The 20,192-nt window shown below is 38.4% G+C and overlaps 1 protein-coding gene across 2 annotated transcripts; it reads left to right on the top strand.

Annotated features, from left to right (window-relative positions):
- On the top strand, positions 1 to 19,982 carry hecw2a (HECT, C2 and WW domain containing E3 ubiquitin protein ligase 2a). Of its 2 annotated transcripts, none has more exons than XM_059499979.1 (30): positions 1 to 435; positions 3,299 to 3,970; positions 4,864 to 4,971; positions 5,244 to 5,338; positions 6,047 to 6,116; positions 6,255 to 6,424; positions 6,592 to 6,734; positions 7,369 to 7,469; positions 7,548 to 8,284; positions 9,603 to 9,921; positions 10,033 to 10,131; positions 10,333 to 10,483; positions 11,194 to 11,297; positions 11,451 to 11,575; positions 12,403 to 12,588; positions 12,957 to 13,028; positions 13,882 to 13,966; positions 14,045 to 14,141; positions 14,267 to 14,350; positions 15,000 to 15,088; positions 15,386 to 15,506; positions 15,892 to 16,005; positions 16,233 to 16,385; positions 16,477 to 16,575; positions 17,262 to 17,391; positions 18,189 to 18,335; positions 18,415 to 18,529; positions 18,632 to 18,717; positions 19,147 to 19,259; positions 19,384 to 19,982. In XM_059499979.1, exons 2-30 carry the CDS (start codon positions 3,664 to 3,666, stop codon positions 19,493 to 19,495), a joined length of 4,332 nt encoding a protein of 1,443 aa, XP_059355962.1. In that variant the 5' UTR covers positions 1 to 435; positions 3,299 to 3,663; the 3' UTR covers positions 19,496 to 19,982. The 2 variants fall into 2 exon arrangements, with proteins under 2 accessions (XP_059355962.1, XP_059355961.1); XM_059499978.1 differs by having other exon boundaries at positions 2 to 435; positions 12,894 to 13,028.
- The last annotated feature ends 210 nt before the right edge of the window (positions 19,983 to 20,192 follow it).

The following is a 20,192-nucleotide window of genomic DNA, read 5'->3' as shown; positions in this document are numbered from 1 at the left end:
TCACTGCTCCAGCTCCAGCTCCGGAGCGCCTTATAACTGCGTTATAACCACCGCTGCATGCGCTGCGAGGACGGACGAAGCGGGTGCTCACGTCCACAGGGAAACCCGACGCCGTGTTTCTAGTATAATTACACAGGCGTTGAGATCAAGTCTTCAGAAGCGTCAGATCAGATAGATCGCGCTGTAATCCAGGATGTTATAGCTCATCTGTCAACCTGTGCAGAGGGAACTATCCCCTCAGTCGTGATTTCTGCTTCGGGTAAGCGACTAAATCTCGCTACAGTGGACGAAGAGGCCTTTAATATAGCGACGCATCGCTGCCAAAGCGAATCCAAAGAGGAAAGAGCGATAAAACGGCATTATTAACTCACGCTATTCGCCTTTGCGCCGCGGATTTTGTTGGCGCTTCCATGGACACATCAGGTTGATGCGCAGGTACGCGGTTACACAATGTACTGTGTTTTGATGCGTGCTGTAGTATGCAGCCGATGTGTTAAAAGAGATGTGTTTTTTGATTCTGCAGTTTTAGTGCGTAGCTACATCTTGTGATTGACTTGTATTTGCGTCTCTTTTTCTAGATGCGTTAGCTGGGCTGACTCAGAGGTTCAGAAATACATATGCGCTGATGATGGCTTATGTTAATGCAGCATGCTGATTCTCTGCAGATCATGATGTGTGAATACATGACGAAGGGAATTCCCTGCGTTACCCGATAGCGCTGCATGCGATGCGTGTCGTGAGAAACGCCGTCACGGCTCTGTGGAATTTGTGCGCGTGCTGGGCTTTACCTGCAGATAAAAAAAAATTATTAGATTTTTTTTTACTTCATTTGAGGAATATGCTGGATCGCGCCTATTGGCTCGAGAGAAGATCGAACTCATATGACGTAATATAAGCTTTTGTGAGTAATAAAAATATAGGCTATTACAAATTATTAGCTAGGCTTTTTCTTCAATGTTTTTTTTTTTTTGCAATCAAAATTTTTTATTTTCTTTACCCCAAGATTGCAATATCGTAACAAGTGCCATATAGCTTACTGTGTAGTATGTAAGATTAATTAATCTACGAATACAAATACCTATTGAAATCCCTTTAAAAAGTCAGCTCCCTGAAAGTCACTGCATAATTTGCACGCTGATTTTGACATCCGTACTCTGCAGTACTCTCCCAGTTATTCTATATTTATAATGATGCATCACATTATCATTTAGCAGAGAGATGGGTGAGAACCGTGAGATGTTAGGGAAAGTAGGAGGTGGCAGAATGAATGTTTGATTACATTATCCATTATTCGTGACATGTGAGAAAGACCCCTGTAGTCCTTTGCCTTTTCTAGAATTAACCCCTGCAACAGTTGCAAGAAAACCCTTACAAATTATACGCTTACAATGTTTGTGAAAAAAATATTGATCAGTCATTCAAAAGTAAATTGGTACATCCATGCTGAGCCAAAAGTAGCAGACCTGAGATTGTTAATTGATGACACCTGCTGTGAGCAGAACAGTAATGCTCCTGTGCCCAGTCTCTGTGCCAGCTTCCCAAGGTGCCCGTTATGTCAAGAACCAAAGACTGCAGTAACCTCCGCTAGTGCACAGAGGGGTTCCTGTAGCAATAGCAAACACTGCATTTATGCATAGGTGAACAGACCTCATTTACTATTTAATGGTCCGTAAGATCAGGTGTCATCCGCATGCAAACACTGCAGAAACTTTTGGTGCTGACATCATCTCCTGTAACGCACTCATACACACATGCGTGCTCGCTTAAGCAGTTTTCAGACATGCAATACACTGTTAAAAAGCAAGTGCACCTATTGCACGTACAATCCGGTGATCCACATTAGTAACTGTAGTACATACGTTGGGCTCTATGTAAATGCTGTTTAATGTTTGTCATTATTAGTGAATAAATTGATTGTTAAAAGTTCACAGTAGAAGTTAGTGAGTATGGAGTTTGAATGTGGTTTGTATAGCCAGCAGAAACACTATATATCTTAGCACAAAAAAAATAATCACCTTCTTCCATCAGTAAGTTTAGTAGCACTATTTAGAAATTTGGAAACCTCAAAGTTTTCTAACATTATTTTTTCACAGAGATTTTTGAGATCTAAATGAGAAGGATGGTTGAGCTGGAATGGGTTAAAAAACCAAAGATGCTGCGAAGTATAGAGAAATATACACTACCCCCCCCCCCCCCCCAATCAGTGCTATATTAACCTGAGGTGCCTTTGTAGAACTGTGAAATGGCCATAAGAGGCCAATTTTTTTGTGAGGCACATTTTAAGAAGGGAGACAAATCTACATGATGTGTGGACACAGCACAAAACAAAGGAAAATCATAAATTATTGCTTAACTCAAGTATTTTTGATTATACACTTTTTTAAAATTTATCTGTAAAGCTGCTTGTTTAGGAATTCTTGGGTACATTTTAACCACTGAGCAATTTAACAAGACAGAAACAGGCCTTTCTGGAGTTTTCCCCATGGGCTGTGCACAAAACTAATACGTGACCAGCGTAGACCAGTGGTTTATGATCAAATAACTCTTATAAGCTGATTCTTTTTAGGGAATCAAAAACCAACCAGTATAGTTCAAATCATGAACAAATGACTCCTATGAACTGGTTCTTTTGACAACTAGTCCAAAAGAGTTTAGAGTTCGTCACTGGCTGAAATTTGAATCATTTAATAAATTAAAAAGTGTTATTGTTAAGTAAATCTGAAAATATAGGTGTAATACAATAAAATATAAAAATGAGATGAAAACTTGACCGTAAAAACTTAAGTGCTTACTCCAGCTAATAAATAAAATAAGTTTATAGTTAAAATAGCAGAATAATAATAAATTAAAAAAGAAATAAAATAAAATAAAGCTATATAAAAAAAATTTAAACTACAACTAAAATGAAAACTGAAAATAGAAAAATTACTATAATAGTTTAAATATAGTTCTAAAACAACTTTGTAATTAACAGTCGCCTATAGTGGTTAGTGGAAACATCACTTACTGAACTGCAAGTTAGCATTACTTTCAGTGATGCACATCTCAAAATTATATAATTATATTATATAATAACTGTTCACACGAAACTGTAATTGAGTATTTTCTCTTTACTGAACTATCTTTTTCCTTGTTCCTCTATCTCTCTCTTTGTCATTTTCCTAACCATTTCCCATATCTTTTTCCTATCCTTAACTCCTATTCATTAGATTCTAAAGACCCTGAATTAGTTATACATTTTTAAAAAAAATTATTATTATGTATTCTTATATAGAATGTGTTGTTGATCTTCTCTTAGGACCCGAGAAGGACTGCGCTTGCTAGCTGGATCCCGATGGCCAATCAATGGAAATAACTAAGCTCTTTTAGACTCATTAAAGATTAATTAAATACCTTATTCTCAAATCGTTAAGGTCAATCGTCATTATCACAGCCAAGTGCTCTAGCAGATGACAGGCCTATCTGGTCCTTCACCTGTATGACCAGACAACTACAGGTCAGCCCAGCTCTGATCCAGGATTCAGGTCAGGGTTTTCCATTATTCCGGCTTTTTCCTCAAACTCATCCAGTCTATAGACGTGCTCCCACACAGTTGCCACCATTCGCCCCTCTCTCGCCACAGCAGTTCTCCCGTCCAGGCCCCGCTCCGGCCCGGCGTCAGGCATGGCGCCTCAGGGGCGGGATCACCTGGCCACACGGGAGACTGCAGGCCGTAGACGGAGCCCAAATGTGCGGCACACGCTCAGCCCGGAGAATCTTCGGAGCTTAGCCGAGCGCGGTGGAGCCGAGCAGACTGGAGCTGGACTCCCCAGAGCCAACAGCGATACAGACCTGGTCAGTTCTCAAGGGCGATCCTCACTCACAGCTTCTACTTTAGAGTTCACTCTGGGCCGGGGCCAGAACTTGGTCATCACGTGGGATATCAAGGAAGAGGTGGATGCTACAGACTGGATTGGCATGTACCACATAGGTAAGATTTGGGGTTATTGAGTTCATACACTTGATTTACAAATGATTCGATCTAGTCATATTGTATGAATTTGAATAAGTTATTTCATGTCCACTAGATAACTAAAGGTGTGTCAGATTAGCGAAATTTCACAGTTAAAAATGTTGATAGTTTGCTGTCAGTAGTGTAGTGATGTATAAAGCACAGCTCACAAAACAAGCAGCTTTCTATTAATGTTGTCCATGATATCAAGCACATTTAAACTTTAATTTAAGCAAACTGGCAATCAAATACATTTTCATTTATTAAATTAATAACAGACTCATTTATCCAAAGCAATTTATCCTAAAGAGGCAGTTACATAAGAAGAATTTTTTAATTGCTCACAAAAGCACCAACAAAGAGACATAATATCATACAAGTAAAATTTAAATGAAAAGTAGCAGGACTCTGTGCCCTTTAGTCCTCCTCCTCAAACACTAAGATCACAAATCCACACTGTCATGTAAAAATATGAGCCTGAAGCAAAGTGATACATCTGGGCACAAAGCCACTAACCACTGAATTGAAGGCCAGCAAAACTTTACCTTCGCAAGGGTCTTATCTCAAGGGGCTCTAAGTTTCGACAACTAAGCAGATATTCAGTAATGGCTTCAATGTAATCTGCCCTACATTTGTTCTTTAGTAGATGACTAATGCTGTGTAATGTAATTCACACTGCCGCTGTAGAATCTGTATTGCTAGTGAAATTTGTCATCATCATGTGGTGCTGTTTTGCTAATTGGGTTTATTCTGCTCTCTGTACCACCAATTTGCCACATAAAAATAAATAGACAGGTGGCATGTCCAGAATGGATTTAAACATGCACACACAGAAATGTAGATGCAATTGTTTATTTTATTTATTTTTATAGATGAGACCTGTCCATCAAATATGTGGGACTGCAAGAACCGTGGGGTTAACGGTACACAGTGTGGTCAGATTTTCTGGAGGCTGGAGGCAGGACCGTACTTCCTTGAAGGTGAGTGTCACTGCAGCCAACAGCTGACCTCCACCTTGATGTTATAAAATATTTAATGCACTAGGAGGTTAGACAGAAGATTTTTAAAATTGCATTAACCTGTTTTACATTCTTGGTGCCCAGAATTCAGCTTGAAATACTGAACGTTAGCAATGCTTAAGGTTATAAAAAAAGAAGTGGAATATTCTTATTGGTACAAAATATCATGCAGACTCTACAAATATTATGGTGCAGAATTATTATGTTGGCACTTTTCTGGTTATCTCTTCTAGCTGAGACAAGGATCTGTTTTAAGTACTATCATGGAGTAAGCGGTGCACTGAGAGCCACAACTCCCTGCATCACAGTCAAGAACCCCAGAGCTTCGGTCAGTTTGAGTGTGTGTATGTGTGTATGTAGACAGTATTCTTTTGATATAATTTTTGTGTTGAAAACAGCAAGTTCAAAAGTTTGGGGTCAGTAAGATTTAAAGATGCTGTTCTGTAGCTACTGTAGCTGTCTTGTTCGCTACAGGCCAGACTATGTGTGGATTGGGAAAGGTTATACAGTACATGGGGTGTTAAGTGCTAAATGGCTGTTTGACTGCATGCTCACATGTGTTTGAAGGTCGGACATTTCTCAGTTCCCATAAGTGCAGGCTATTTATCATTTTGCTGGATGGATATAGGGAACTCAGTCATATAGATATGGGAGCTTCTTCCTTGCTTAAAATACTTGGGGGAAGTCGTGGCTTAGTGGTTAGAGAGTTTGACTCCTAAACCTAAGGTTGTGGGTTCGAGTCTCAGGCCGGCAATACCACAACTTGCCCTTGAGCAAGGCACCAAACCCCCAACTGGGCGCCGCAGCATAAATGGCTGCCCACTGCTCCGGGTGTGTGTTCACAGTGTGTGTGTGTGTTCACTGCTGTGTGTGTGCACTTTGGATGGGTTAAATGCAGAGCATGAATTCTGAGTATGGGTCACCATACTTGGCTGTATGTCATGTCACTTTCACTTATTATTTAGCATTGTAAGTCTGTGTTTATTACACAAGAAGGCCAGGTGTATGTTGTCTCTCATATCAGTCTATCTTCTAGGTCGACGGTCAAGGTGAAGGACAGCAAGCTTCAGACACCAGCCGAAAATTGGTCAGCTTTACTCTATCAGGTACACTTTCTGTGTGTAAGACAGAAGGCAATGATCAAATGATGAATTATACTCTTCAAATAACTTCTAATGCTGTTATCCTGCTGGCAGATTTATTCAAGCTGTTTTTATTGCTAATTGGACTGTTGTTTGTTTTAGATATCCGGGCTGTGGGGCTGAAAAAAGGGATGTTTTTTAACCCAGACCCTTATTTGAAGATGAGCATTCATCCTGGCAAGAAAAGTTGCTTTCCGACATTTTCTCATCATGGTCAAGAGAGACGATCTGGCATTACAACTAACACTACTAATCCTGTGTGGCATGGAGAGGTGACAAACACACACACACACACACACACAAAGAGAAACAAACTCTCCAATACAGGGCATGCAAATACGGACACATTCACTGGCAAATAAACAAGTGCTGGATCAGTTCAGACAAAGAAGATTAGGATTTTTTTTTCTTTTTCAATTTTCTCTGTTTTTCCATCTAGAAACACACTTTTGTGGCTCTTATGACAGACGTCTTAGTGATTGAGGTTAAAGACAAGTTTGCTAAAAGTCGACCTATTATTAAGCGCTTTCTGGGTCAACTGAACATTCCGGTGCAGATGCTGTTGGAGAGACACGCATCAGGGTGAGCATCATCACCACAATATAATGTGTCATTTATCTAAACAAACATGTTTCTGAACATAAACACTGCTTTTAGTCACAGTTTAACTGATCAATAATACAAAAGTTCGGGGTCGAGAAGATTGTTTTGAAAGAAATCTGTTATGCTCAATAAGACTGAATTTATTTGATAAATGCAATAAAGAAGTAGTACTGTGAAATGATTACAATTTAAAATGGCTGTTTTCTATTTTAATATATTTTAAAATGTAATTAATTTCTGTGATGGCAGCGCTGAATTTTTGTTCTGCAAGGATGCACTGAATTAACAGTAAAGACATTTGTATAATGTTAAGAAATATAACTTTTTTGAATACATGCTGTTATTTTGAACTTTCTATTCATCAAAGAAGCTCGAGAGAAAAAAAAGATAAAATATGTATCAAGTTCTCCTCAAAAATATTAAGCAGCACCACTATTTTCAACATTTTAAACTAAAATTATATCTCACGATATTTATGTTTTACTGTATTTGATTAAATAAATGCAGCCTTGGTGAGCATAAGAGACTTTTTTTCAAGTACATCTTACCAACCCCAAAATTTACACCAGTACTCAATATGTGTAAATAAATGTGTGTGTTTATATGGCTTCAGGAACCAATCTCTGAGCTTCTCTCTATGTCGTCGTTTGCCCACTGATCATGTGAGCGGTCAAATGCACTTTAAAGTGGATGTTACATCTATGGGCCAAGATGGTAAGATCACATGCACATTTACGCTGACTAAACTGCTCATCTCAATGGTTTTGAAATAATTTTACCCACTTCTCATAGACATTTCTCCTGAGACGATTCTGGGGGCAGCAGCCCTCAATGGAGCTCCTGGAACCCCTTCAGATGATGAAGATCTGCCCCATCCTCTCCCTGTCCCATCAGCAGGCCCTTCCCCCACTGGCTCCCTGGGTTCCCATAGAAATGGGGACGGGAGCAGCATTCCCTCCCCAGAAACAGAGATGTATGGTACCACCCTGGACGATGAAGCCCCTTCTTCACCTGACCCGCTCCAGGTTTCTTTCAGTGAGCAGCTTGATGCCATTGATGCCCCTAAGGGCCCGGGAGATAGGCCTTTTGGGGCAGCTTCTCCCAAACTACGATCTAGCTTTCCCACACATACGCGCCTCAGCGCTATGTTGCATATTGACTCAGATGAAGATGAGGAAAGATCCGCTGCTACAGAGGCTACGCTACCTACATTTACTAGCGCTTCAAGGACTCAAAACACCCCCCCAAAACCACCAATAACAGAACCTGTGTTTGAAAGAACTGTAGAGGAACCTCCAGAAGACGCTGAGCTGGAGTCTGAAATAGAGACTCTGAATATAGGACCAGAGGTGGCTCCTGAGCCAGAGGTTGTGCCGAGTTCAGTGGCCCCTGAGGTGGAAACCGCCAGTCTGATAGAGAGGCAAGAGGATGAGGAAGAGGGGCTGGCACCCAGTGAGGAGCTGGCAACTGAAGTTGATATCTCTTCAATGGCATCTGACTGCAGCCCAGGCCTTGTGTCTGCTTCTCAGGTCAGATGCAGGTTTACTGAAAGAAGACAATTCATTTAAGTTGGTCAATGACATTTAAGAGTGTCCACAATCTTTTAAAAGTGTCCAGTCCTTTTACAAATCTAATTTAAAACAGTGTTGTAATTGTTAACTAAAACAATTAAAAACGATGAAAAAACATTATAATCATATGAAGAATACATTTAAACATAGAAATTAAAAACTAATAAAAATCACTACATAACAAAATGACTAAAACCTAAATAAAATTAAAATGAAGTGAAGTGAGTGATATATACACACACACACACACACACACATATATATATGTGTGTCTGTGTGTGTGTGTGTGTCTGTGTGTGTGTGTGTGTGTGTGTGTGTGTGTGTGTGTGTGTGTGTGTGTGTGTGTGTGTGTGTCAGTGTCAGCATCAGCATCGTTACTCCAGCCTTCAGTGTCACATGTGACATCCGGTCTATCACATGATCCTTTAGAAATCATTCTAATATTCTGATTTATTATGAGTGTTGGAAACAGTTCTGCTGTCTAATATATATGATGAATATAAGGTTAAAAAGAACTGCATTTATTCAAAATAAAATAAAAATTCTAATAATATATATTCTAATAATATATTTTCTTTACTATCACTTTTTATCAATTTAACACATCCTTGCTGAATAAAAGTATTGATTTTATTTAAAAAAAAAGAAGGAAAAAAAATACTGACCCCAAATTACTGACCAGTAGTGTATATTGTTATCACAAAATATTTATATTTTAAAAACATAGCTTCTTTTTTTTTTTTTTTTTACTTTTTATTCATCAAAGTATCCTAAAAAAGTATCACATGTTCTGAAAAAATATTAAGCAGCAGAACTGTTTCCAACTCTGATAATGAATCATCATATTAGAATAATTTCTAAAGGGTCATGTGATAATGATCCTAAAAATTCAGCTTTGCATCACAGAAATAAATGATCATTTAAAGTATAATAAATTTAAAAACAATTATTTTAAATTGTAATAATATATCACAATATTACTGTATTCTGTATTTTTGATCAAATAAATGCAGGCTTGATGAGCAGAAGAAACTTCTTTCAAAAACATTAAAAATAGTAATGTTTCCAAACTTTTGGTCTGTACTGTGTATATATATATATATATATATATATATGAAAAAGTATTTTAATGTACTTTTGGTTGAATTAATAGGTAGAGCAAAATAATAAATGTTGGATCTTCTGACCCCTGCACTTGACCTGAAATGTTTGATGCTAACAAACACAAATAGAGGGGTAGGAATATAATCGTTCTCTATGAACTTGATCTTTATAGGAGGCAGAACAGGGGGTAGAGGCAGCCATTGACCCAGGGGGAGAAGATCTTTCAGATGACCCACCCACAACTTATGAGGTTGCTGAAGAAACCGTTCCAAAAAATGAGTTAGAGAGGGATGCCCCAAAACCAGAACCATCAGCCAACGAGGAAGAGGAATGTGAAGATGTGACTGAGGACACAATGTCCAGAAGATGGAGCCTGGAGGCGACAGCCGGTGTGTCACAGGAGGATGAAGAAGAAGAGGAGTTAATGCCATCAGTAGATGGAGAATCTGTGGATTCTGAGACCTTCATTACTGAGACAGAATCAGAATTAGGTATTCCCAGAATCATTCAGCTGCCCTTCGCTTGACAATTCATTTTAAGATGGAAAAGGAATCAAATATGAGTTTCGAATACATCCTGATTCTGTATGTAAAATATTGCAGGTGTCCCTCAGATCAACGGCGATCAGCGTGTTTGTTCTCTGCCGTCTGTAAGACAAGACATCCACCGATACCAGCGTGTGGACGAGCCCTTACCTCCTAGTGAGTGTGTGTATGTGTTTCTGTATGTCTGCATGTGCTTCCGTGTCTTTTATGAGTGTGTAAATACACTGCTTATGTGTTTTTTGTTCATTTGTAAGGACACTTTCACCTAATTCCTGAATGTCAGTTCGGCTTGACAGCAGGATAAGGTACCATCGCACTCTACACTCCATTCTCATTTCCCACCGTTCTTTCCTTTAGACTGGGAGGCTCGTATTGACAGTCATGGCCGTATCTTCTTTGTGGATCATGTGAACCGCACCACCACATGGCAGAGACCCACTGGCCCACCTGCTCCCCAGGGTCTGACCCGCTCCAGCTCCATACTGCAGATGGAGCAACTCAACCGCAGGTTAGATAATTAACTTCTATTTTTCACATGTCATATTACGAAGCTAAAAATCAAACTTAATATTGAGAGGACACCCAGCAAACAGAATATTCTCCTTCTGTTTTTGTGAATCAATTTAAAACATTCTAAGATCATTCTTTAAAGGCTTACCATACATTAATCTTCTTATGAAGTTCTTGAAAGCAAAAATTGCTAGATGTGCAACAAAGGTGTGGTCACATTCACGTTTGTGGTCATTCCTTACCTACTTATTTTTATTTTTATTCTTTTATTATGTGTTTTTTGTTCTGTCGTTGTCATTCTGTTGCACTGCGGAAGCTTCTGTCACGAAATCAAATTCCTCATATGGGTAAACATACCTGGCAATAAAGTATGCAAAATTCAATGAGCAAGATCCAGTATTCAGTAGGAATCCTGATATTTCATGAGAGGGTCATGTGAAGCGATAGATTTCCCAGCTGTTTGTTGTAAAAAATACTTATTTTTAAAAAAAATAACTCGTTAAACTGAAAATGGAAGTTTAATTGTTATAACCAAAAGCAATAAATTCAATGTACTTTTTGTCCACTTAAAAGAAAATCGCTAAAAACCCTGAAAATAAATTATTGTGACGAGATGAATGGAATGAAAAAATTATACTTGGAGTTTGATTGTGAAAGGTAATGTAATTCTTTTTTGAAAGTGTGATTTCTGTATTGTCTCTCTGGCAGGTATCAGAGTATTCATCGAACTATGACCAATGAAAGGTCTGAGGAACAAAGAGTGGATGATCCTCCTTCTGAAGAGACAGAACTGCTGCCCCACTCCATCAGTGGTAAGCTGTCAATCAAAGTGAGATCTACAGATAATGCTGTTTGGCAAAGTAAATGATCACTATGCTGAGATAAATGTAAAATGGCATAGTCTGGGTAGAATAAGTGGATTTTTGGTTCAGTCTGTGCTTGTTGATGTGTCTATTCTCGTGTAGAATACCGAAGGGACGGCTTTATGGGTCAAGCCAGCTCCCGTTCTCGTCTGGCGTTGCTGCTTCAGTCTCCTGGTGCAAAGTTCCTCTCCAGTCCAGACTTCTTCTCTGTTCTGCATTCTAATCCTGTGAGCTAAAGCACACGGAGACACAGATATCAGTGCTTTAGACACAGCTTAAACTGAGTCATTGATAATGTATAGACAGCATTATTATGAAGCTACAGAGCACCACACAAAACACTTGAGGGAAAAACAAAAGAACGTGCCACACATTAACAATGTGTGGGAACTAATACTTAATTTGTGGCCACAATGGGTTTTTTTTCTGCATGTCAGATACAAATAAATAAATAAAACCGTACAAACAGTTTGTACATATATTATATTATATTATATTATATTATATTATATTATATTATATTATATTATATTATATTATATTATATTATATTATATTATATTATATTATATTATATTATATTATATTATATTATATATTTTAGCTAACATCATTAGCTACACTGTAAAATGTTTTCCTCTATTTTAAATTTGGTGTCATTCAGGTATTTGTGTCTCTTACATTTTTTTTTCTGAGCTCTGTTTTTGTCTTATTGCTTTAAATGGGGACTTCTGAGCTTCTAGCCATCTAACAAAGAATTCATGCTTACATCTCATATTCAAGTCCTCTCAGGTCATTTTTCCTGCATTCGGTAACTAACTGTTGTTGCAAAATGGTGCTAATTTGCTATTTAACTTGCGCTGATATGAGAAAAAATGTAGAATAAAATGAGACTTGTAGCAGTGGCATATTGCCACAGAAAACGGTCAACTATCCATGTCAGGCCATTATAACAAAATATTTAATTGCTCAGTGATTCGACTGTCCAGTCAGAATCAAGTATTAAAAGAGCTGTGCAATAATTTTCTGATTTGTTTTCTTCATTTCCCTTTAGAGTGCCTATCGCATGTTCACAAGTAATACGTGTCTGAAGCACATGATCAGTAAAGTTCGACGGGACGTCCAACACTTCGAACGGTACCAGCACAACCGGGACCTTGTCAACTTCCTCAATCTGTTCTCCAACAAGCAGCTGGAGCTGCCACGGGGCTGGGAGATGAAACACGACCACACTGGGAAGGTGTGTGTTTGTATTTTTCTCCTTTGGGAACTGTGCACCTGCTCTTTCTTAGGTGCCTCTAGGCCTGCACATGAGTAGTCTAATGGGACAAACTGTACAGACAGAAACTGAAAGCTGAGTTTAGGATGTTCATGTAAGCCCATCTGGTGGGCTTTCTAATGCCTTAATTAGGGTCTCTGACAGGAACAATGAACAGATGCTTGTCTTATTTATTCTAGTCGGCCTGTCTGTTCTGTATACTTCTGCTGATGTTTCACGGACAGTTCTTTGCTCACACTCTCTGTCTATGTGTTTATGTATCACAGCCCTTCTTTGTGGATCATAACTGTCGTGCCACAACATTTATTGACCCACGGCTGCCTTTACAGAACTCGCGGTCCAGCGGCCTGCTGGCGCACCGACAGCACCTGTCCCGCCAGCGCAGCCACAGTGCAGGAGAGGTGAGAACTCCAGTTCTGTATACAGTCCAGATTTCAAACTTACTGCCGTAAGTTTATGAATGGTAGAGTAAAGTAAAGTGCTAAACAAAAGAGCATTTTGTCCTTTTGTCAGTTGTGGGTATCCCTGCCCAGAGTTAAATCTCATTTCAGCTGGAGTTTTTTTTTTTTTGTCTAGTTTCCTAGTTTCTCTAACTATAGTACTGAATTAATTGCTTGTATCTCAAAAAACTTTAATGGGGCTTTGCCATAAGCAGTGTTGGAGGTAACACATTTCAGGTAATGCGAGTTACATAATCAGATTACTTTAAGGAACTAGTAAAGTAACGCATTACTTTTTAATTTAGAAGGAAATATCTGAGTTACTTTTTGAAATAACTTATGCTACTTATTTTGTTTACCATCTTGACTGACCATGGTCCTTGCTACTGACCTTCGATGATCCAATTCAACCATAATAAGCAAAAATTACACATTTGTGTTTCATTTTTGTTATTGCTGAATAGTGTTCTCTTCATATTCTTTATGACCGCACACTCTACTGTACAGACATGAATTTACATTTCCTTCAGCCTGAGGCATATTTATTTCACTTTTCCTGCGAAAAGGGCTTTAACATATGTAAAATAACTTTTTTTATATTAAAAACAAGCAAGCAAACCCTGTCCAGATTTAAGAAGCAAGTCAAAAGTAATGTAACACCTTACTTTTCGTAAAAAGTAACTAAGTAACATAATGAGTTACTTTTTTAGAGAGTAACTCATCATTGTAATGCATTACTTTTAAAAGGAACTTTCCCCAACACTGGTCATAGGGAATATACACTGAAACCGTGAAGCCTCCTCTCATGTTTCAGGTAGCCGATGACTCTCGCTCTCCGAGTCCTCCTGTCCAGAGCCGGTCACCAAGAAACCGTCAGTATCAGGACTTGGTGCCTGTAGGTGAGTGTACAATCACGTTTACAAAGTGTGCACACACACTGACATATCATAACACATTACACATCTGTGTTTTTACAGCTTATAATGAGAAGATTGTCGCTTTTCTGAGACAACCCAACATTTTTGAGATTCTGCAAGAAAGACAGCCGGAGCTCGTGAGAAACCACTCCCTTAGGTACATTTTCCTACAATTTTGTGTTTTAACAACAGATTTTGATAGAGTGCAGAATTTCGTACTGTAAATTTAAAAGAATGTGCTAAATGCTAAAATTTTCCATGTGTTTTTTTTTTTTTTTTTAGAGAGAAGATTCAGTTCATCCGCAATGAGGGCCCAACTGGGTTGGCCCGTCTGTCCAGTGATGCAGACCTAGTTATGTTGCTCAGGTTAGTGTGCACGGCATTTACATCATATTAATTACAGCTAATCATATGCCTGCCTGTTTCCCTTTGCTTTAGATACGCATGCATTAGTTGACTGTGTATGTTCTGTACACTACCGTTCAAATGTTTGGGGTCAGTAGGATTGTTTTGAAGTAAATACTTTTACTCAACAAGAACACATTAAATTCATCACCAGAAACAGTAAATATGATTATAAAAACACAGAGATGAGTTTATAGTAAATATACATAATTATGATTTCTATTTTTTAAATAAATGCTGTCTTTAAACATTCTTTTCATCAAATAATCCTAATAAAATGTAATAAATTAAATTGTAATAAATGGAATAAATGACATTTTTGAAATATATTACAATTGTATGTAGTTATTAAAATTGGTAATAATATGGCACAATATTACTGCTGGAATTGTATTTTTGATCAAATAAATGCAGGCTTGATAAACAACAACAACAAAAAAGAAACATTAAAAATATTTTAAACTTCAATCAACCCAAAACTTTTGAATGGTAGTGTATACAGTACGTAAAAAAAAAGCAAGCTGTGTACATATTTTAAGATGGCCTGACTTTGTACACCTAGCTCAGGTTAGAATACACACACCTGTTACCTGGCCCTCTCTCCTTGCAGCCTGTTTGAAGAGGAAGTGATGTCTTATGTGCCGCCCAATGCCTTACTGCTCTCCAGCTACTGTCATGCCTCCCCACAGAGCTCCCCTGGTGAGACGTCACATGACCCCGACTCACATTTTAACAAAATAATTCCATGTTTCCCCCCTTTTTCCTGCCTTGTATTCTCCATTACAAGACTAAATAGTGAAACTAAACAATGAAAGTGGAAGACCCTGTGGACTAATCTGTATGTTTACCTGATCAAGCATGTGATTAAAAAAGTTATCCTCATCGTGATATATTTGCTTTTAATTGTTGGAAAAGCTTTGCATTGTGGATGGATTTCCCAAGGTAGGTTTCAACCCACTTTTCATTCCAGCTATTCACATCATCTTTTGCTCACAGGAACTCCACGAGCCAATGCTCGAGCACCTGCACCCTACAAGCGGGATTTTGAGGCCAAACTAAGAAGCTTTTACCGCAAAATGGAAACCAAGGGCTACGGGCAGGGGCCAGGAAAAGTGAAGTGAGTTCCGTCTTCAAAAACATTTGATAATTCAAAACATCAACAACAAGCATCTGATGTCCACCAGTTCAGTGGTTTGTTAAAAGAACTGACATTCTGTCTAATGGAGTCTAACAGTTGAATTAAGTCAGATATATTGATAAATGTCCTTTTTTTTTCAACTTTAGTTTGCATTTCTACCAAGAAATTAGCATTGCAAACATTAAATGACTTGGTTGTTTCTACAACTAAACTTTGCTCTAGATCTTTAGACCTAAGAATATGGTGCATCATGGTAAACTGTCAGAACCAAATAGGGAGCCACTTTGATATGCTTAAATTAAGCTGTCCTTCTCTGGATTCTCTGGTTAATTGTGTCCTAATAAGATTTTACTTACCTTTCTAGGTTAATAATTAGAAGAGACCACCTTTTGGAGGATGCTTTCAACCAGATCATGTGCTATTCTCGCAAAGACCTACAGAGAAGCAGGCTTTACGTCAGCTTTGTTGGAGAAGAAGGGTTGGTATTATTGAGATCATTTAAGTGACGTTTCTACGTTACAACAGGTGTTTATCTCATACAGATGTCAAAGCTGACTCATAATTGTAGCTGTAATTTAAATGAAGATGCCCCTTTAGTTAATTTTACATTTTGTAATTTAAAGCACATTACAGTATTATTACATATATTTGTGCATTGATTGGAAATTTTCAGTGCATGATATATAGCCGTCTGTTTTTCTTCAGGCTAGACTACAGTGGTCCATCCAGAGAGTTCTTCTTTCTGGTTTCCCGTGAGCTTTTTAACCCATACTATGGACTATTTGAATACTCAGCTAATGACACTTACACTGTGCAGATCAGCCCCATGTCAGCCTTTGTGGACAACCATCATGAATGGTAATCGATCAACGGATGGATGAATTTAATTTAATTTACAACCTATGTCCAAAGGATATTTTTTCTTTTTTAATAATCTTGTCTTCTTTAGGTTCCGGTTCAGTGGACGCATCCTGGGGCTTGCTCTAATTCATCAGTACCTGTTGGATGCATTCTTCACCCGACCATTCTACAAAGGCCTTCTTCGCATGTGAGTCTTCACTTTTAAAGGGATAATCCACCCTAAAATGAAAATTTTGTCATTAATCACTTACCCCTGTGTCGTTCCAAACCCGTAAAAGCTTTGTTCGTCTTCGGAACACAATTTAAGATATTTTGGATGAAAATCTGGAGGCTTGAGACTGTCCCATAGACTGCCAAGTAAATAACAGTGTCAAGGTCCATTAAAGATATGAAAAGTCGTCGTAGGAAGTCATCCTCCGCGCCACAAGGATGCGTTGTTTCTACATGTATTTAGTTTTGATTTGAAATAAAACAAACACAGAAGAGCACACGCAGCACGGTGATATGGAGTGACAGAGAGCAGACCGTCGACAAAGGAATTAAGTCGTTATTTTTGTTTTCTTTGCTTACAAAAAGTGTTCCCGTCGCTTCATATAACCCAGATAGCACGTATGATGGCAGATGGAGTATTCTGACGATGACTTTTCATATCTTTAATGGACCTTTACACTGGTATTTACTTGGCAGTCTATAGGAAAGTTTCAAGCCTCCCAGTTTTCATCAAAAATATCTTAAATTGTGTTCCGAAGACGGACAGACCTTTTACAGGTTTGGAACAACATGGGGGTAAGAGATTAATGACAAAATTTTCATTTTGGGGTGGAGTAACCCTTTAAGCACTTGAGGATGTAACATCGGTTTATCTCTCTGCAGTCCATGTGATTTGAGTGATCTAGAGTTTTTGGATGAGGAGTTCCATCAGAGTCTCCAGTGGATGAAGGACAATGACATTCAGGATATGTTAGACCTCACCTTTACGGTCAATGAGGAGGTGTTTGGACAGGTACTAATGGCTTATGGGTATGTGTGTCTGTTTGTGTGTGTTGGCTGATAGCATCAGTATATTTAGAGGACTAATCTGGGATTTAGTTGATCTCTCAATATTTGATGGTAAATATTTCAGCACTATTCTACATTTACATTTAGAAAAGCCCTAAACCCCTACAAGAGTAACATATCTGCGAAAGTGTTATTTTAGTTTTATTTATAGACGTTAGTATATATTATTATGAATAGTATGTATTCATATTTCAAATTATTATTGTGCAATTATTATTAATATGACATTTTTTATATATTTTCAGTTATCTTTTTAAACTCAGTTATCAGTTAAACTTAAAGTAGTATTCAAAGTAATTGTATGTGCTTTTCTCATTTTATTGTCCATTTAGCATTAATTAGTTCAATATTTATATTTCATTTTGTTTCAGCTTTATTTCAGTTACCGTAAAACCTTAAAACAAGTTGGCGCCGATATATACTGTAATGCTATTGTGTTTTGGGGCGTCCCGATTTCAAATCCTAGCTTGAGGATCTTTCCCTCAGACAACAGACAACAGCCTAAAACCTCAATAGCAACACCCTAGTAACCACCCAAACCACCTTAGCAGCACTCTAAAAACCAATCATAACAATTTATCAAATGGAATTAGCACTTGAAAAGATACGAACAAGATTATATATGCAAATTGTGTACTGGCCAGTACAAGTTTCTTTAGAAATGTTAAATCTATTTTAGTTAGCCAAGGTTATTGTGAAGTGATATAATATGAGAGTGAACTGGAGGTTTCTTTATGACAGATTACAGAGCGTGAGCTGAAGCCGGGTGGGTCTGGCATCCCTGTGTCAGACAAGAACAAGAAAGAGTACATTGAACGCATGGTGAAGTGGCGGATTGAGAGAGGGGTGGCCCAGCAGACAGAGAGTCTCGTGAGAGGATTCTATGAGGTGTGATGTCATCGGAGTCTGTGAATATTAATGACTCACGATTGAACGCTGGTTGATCTGAGTCCATGTGACTGCACAGGTGGTGGACGTCCGACTCGTCTCCGTGTTTGATGCCCGAGAGCTGGAGCTGGTCATTGCTGGGACAGCGGAGATTGACCTAGCTGATTGGAGAAGCCATACAGAATACAGAGGAGGTATGTTGCTGGAAGAGATTCAGGTGTTGTTTTACACCAGGATATTATAATGTATATATTACAGCAGGATATCATAATGTGACTTTATCTCTGTCTTTGAAGGTTACCATGATAACCACATAGTGATTCGATGGTTCTGGGCTGCAGTGGAGCGTTTCAACAACGAACAAAGACTACGACTCCTACAGGTACACCCAGATCTCACGAAAAGAATGGGTTTGATATACTACCATTCAAAAATAAAAAAAAATTTTTTTGATTCGCAAAGATGCATTCAATTTACCAAAAGTGACGGTAGTGACATTTATAATGTTTTTAAAAGATAAATGCTGCTCTTTTGAAACTTCTACTAAGCAAACAATCCTGCAAAAAATTGTCACAGTTTCCTCAAAAATATTAAGCAGAAATTGTTTTCAGAATTGCTCATCATAAGATTTATTTTTTTCTCTCTCGACCCCAATACTTTCCTGTCATCTCTCCACTGTCCTCTCAAATAAAAGGCACAAAAAGCCCATAAATATAACTTAAAAATAAATAAATAAATGCAGCCTTGGTGAGCATATGACTAAGATCAGTGAAATTAGTCAAGTCGACATGTACTGTATTTTTTTTCCCAGTTTGTTACAGGCACTTCTAGCATTCCCTATGAGGGTTTTGCCTCTCTGCGGGGCAGTAACGGCCCACGTCGATTCTGTGTGGAGAAATGGGGCAAAGTTACCTCCCTCCCACGGTATTTCTGAGCATTTTTTATGTCTAGTGTCTCACACAGTGATATTACAGTAACTTTTACGTGTTAACCCACTCTGATTATAATTCAGCAAAATGCCACATTGTCTCTTTATATGTTTGTGTAGGGCTCACACCTGCTTTAACCGCCTGGATCTCCCTCCCTACCCCTCCTTCTCCATGCTCTATGAGAAGATGCTCACTGCTGTGGAGGAGACCAGCACCTTTGGTCTGGAGTGAGCTCCCTTCACAGCAAAAGTGCCATTTGATTTTTTTTTTCTTCTTTCCCAGTTCTCCACAACCTGGCTTACCATGCAGGCTTCATTCTCAACCCTCACTCTTCCCTACGACCTTGGTAACTGGACACTTAGGTGTTTTGTCAAATCTACGGAACTGGAATATATCATCAAATGACTCACTGGGCATGTGCCAACTCCTGCTCTATACTGTATGGAATCAAAGTCCTGTGGTAACTGCATTTAATTACTCTCACAAAAAGAGACTTACACATTCACAGAAATCAGAGCTGGAGTCTTGATCACCTGGTTTTGGTTTTCCTGTCTGGACCAGTACATTTTGATCTATGCTGTAGGGTATTCCCTTTTGTTCTTGAATGAGCTGCTTTTTCCAAAGATGTTTCATTACAGTAATGTAGTCACTTTATTTAATATTTGTAGGGTCTGAAGGAATAAACGTGTGATAGTTTTTTTTTTTGCTGCAGGGCTTTGTCATGGAGATACAGTATGATGTCAGTTAAGACCAACTTTTTTGGTTTCAGAGGTTTCACTTCGACGGTCTTGGTTTTGAGAGGTCTGATTGTGGACCTAAATTATATTGATCTTGGCTGCAGCTCTGAAAACACAACTCATTCTTTTTTTTCCATCTTTTAAGAGAATGAAAACACACAAAACAGCATGCACACTCTCTTATAGAGATT

Source organism: Carassius carassius, chromosome 19 (assembly GCF_963082965.1).
Source record: "Carassius carassius chromosome 19, fCarCar2.1, whole genome shotgun sequence".
In the NCBI taxonomy this organism is placed as follows: Eukaryota; Metazoa; Chordata; class Actinopteri; order Cypriniformes; family Cyprinidae; genus Carassius; species Carassius carassius.
The sequence above is the reverse complement of the archived record's forward strand: the minus strand, read 5'-3'. Positions and strand labels throughout refer to the sequence as shown.

Excerpts from the sequence above, each read along its gene's own strand:
- hecw2a (XM_059499978.1), top strand. The coding sequence starts at position 3,664 with ATGGCGCCTCAGGGGCGGGATCACCTGGCCACACGGGAGACTGCAGGC. Across the intron at positions 5,339-6,046 it reads TCAAGAACCCCAGAGCTTCG|GTCGACGGTCAAGGTGAAGG; the intron begins GTCAGTTTGAGT and ends TCTATCTTCTAG. Across the intron at positions 7,470-7,547 it reads TACATCTATGGGCCAAGATG|ACATTTCTCCTGAGACGATT; the intron begins GTAAGATCACAT and ends CACTTCTCATAG.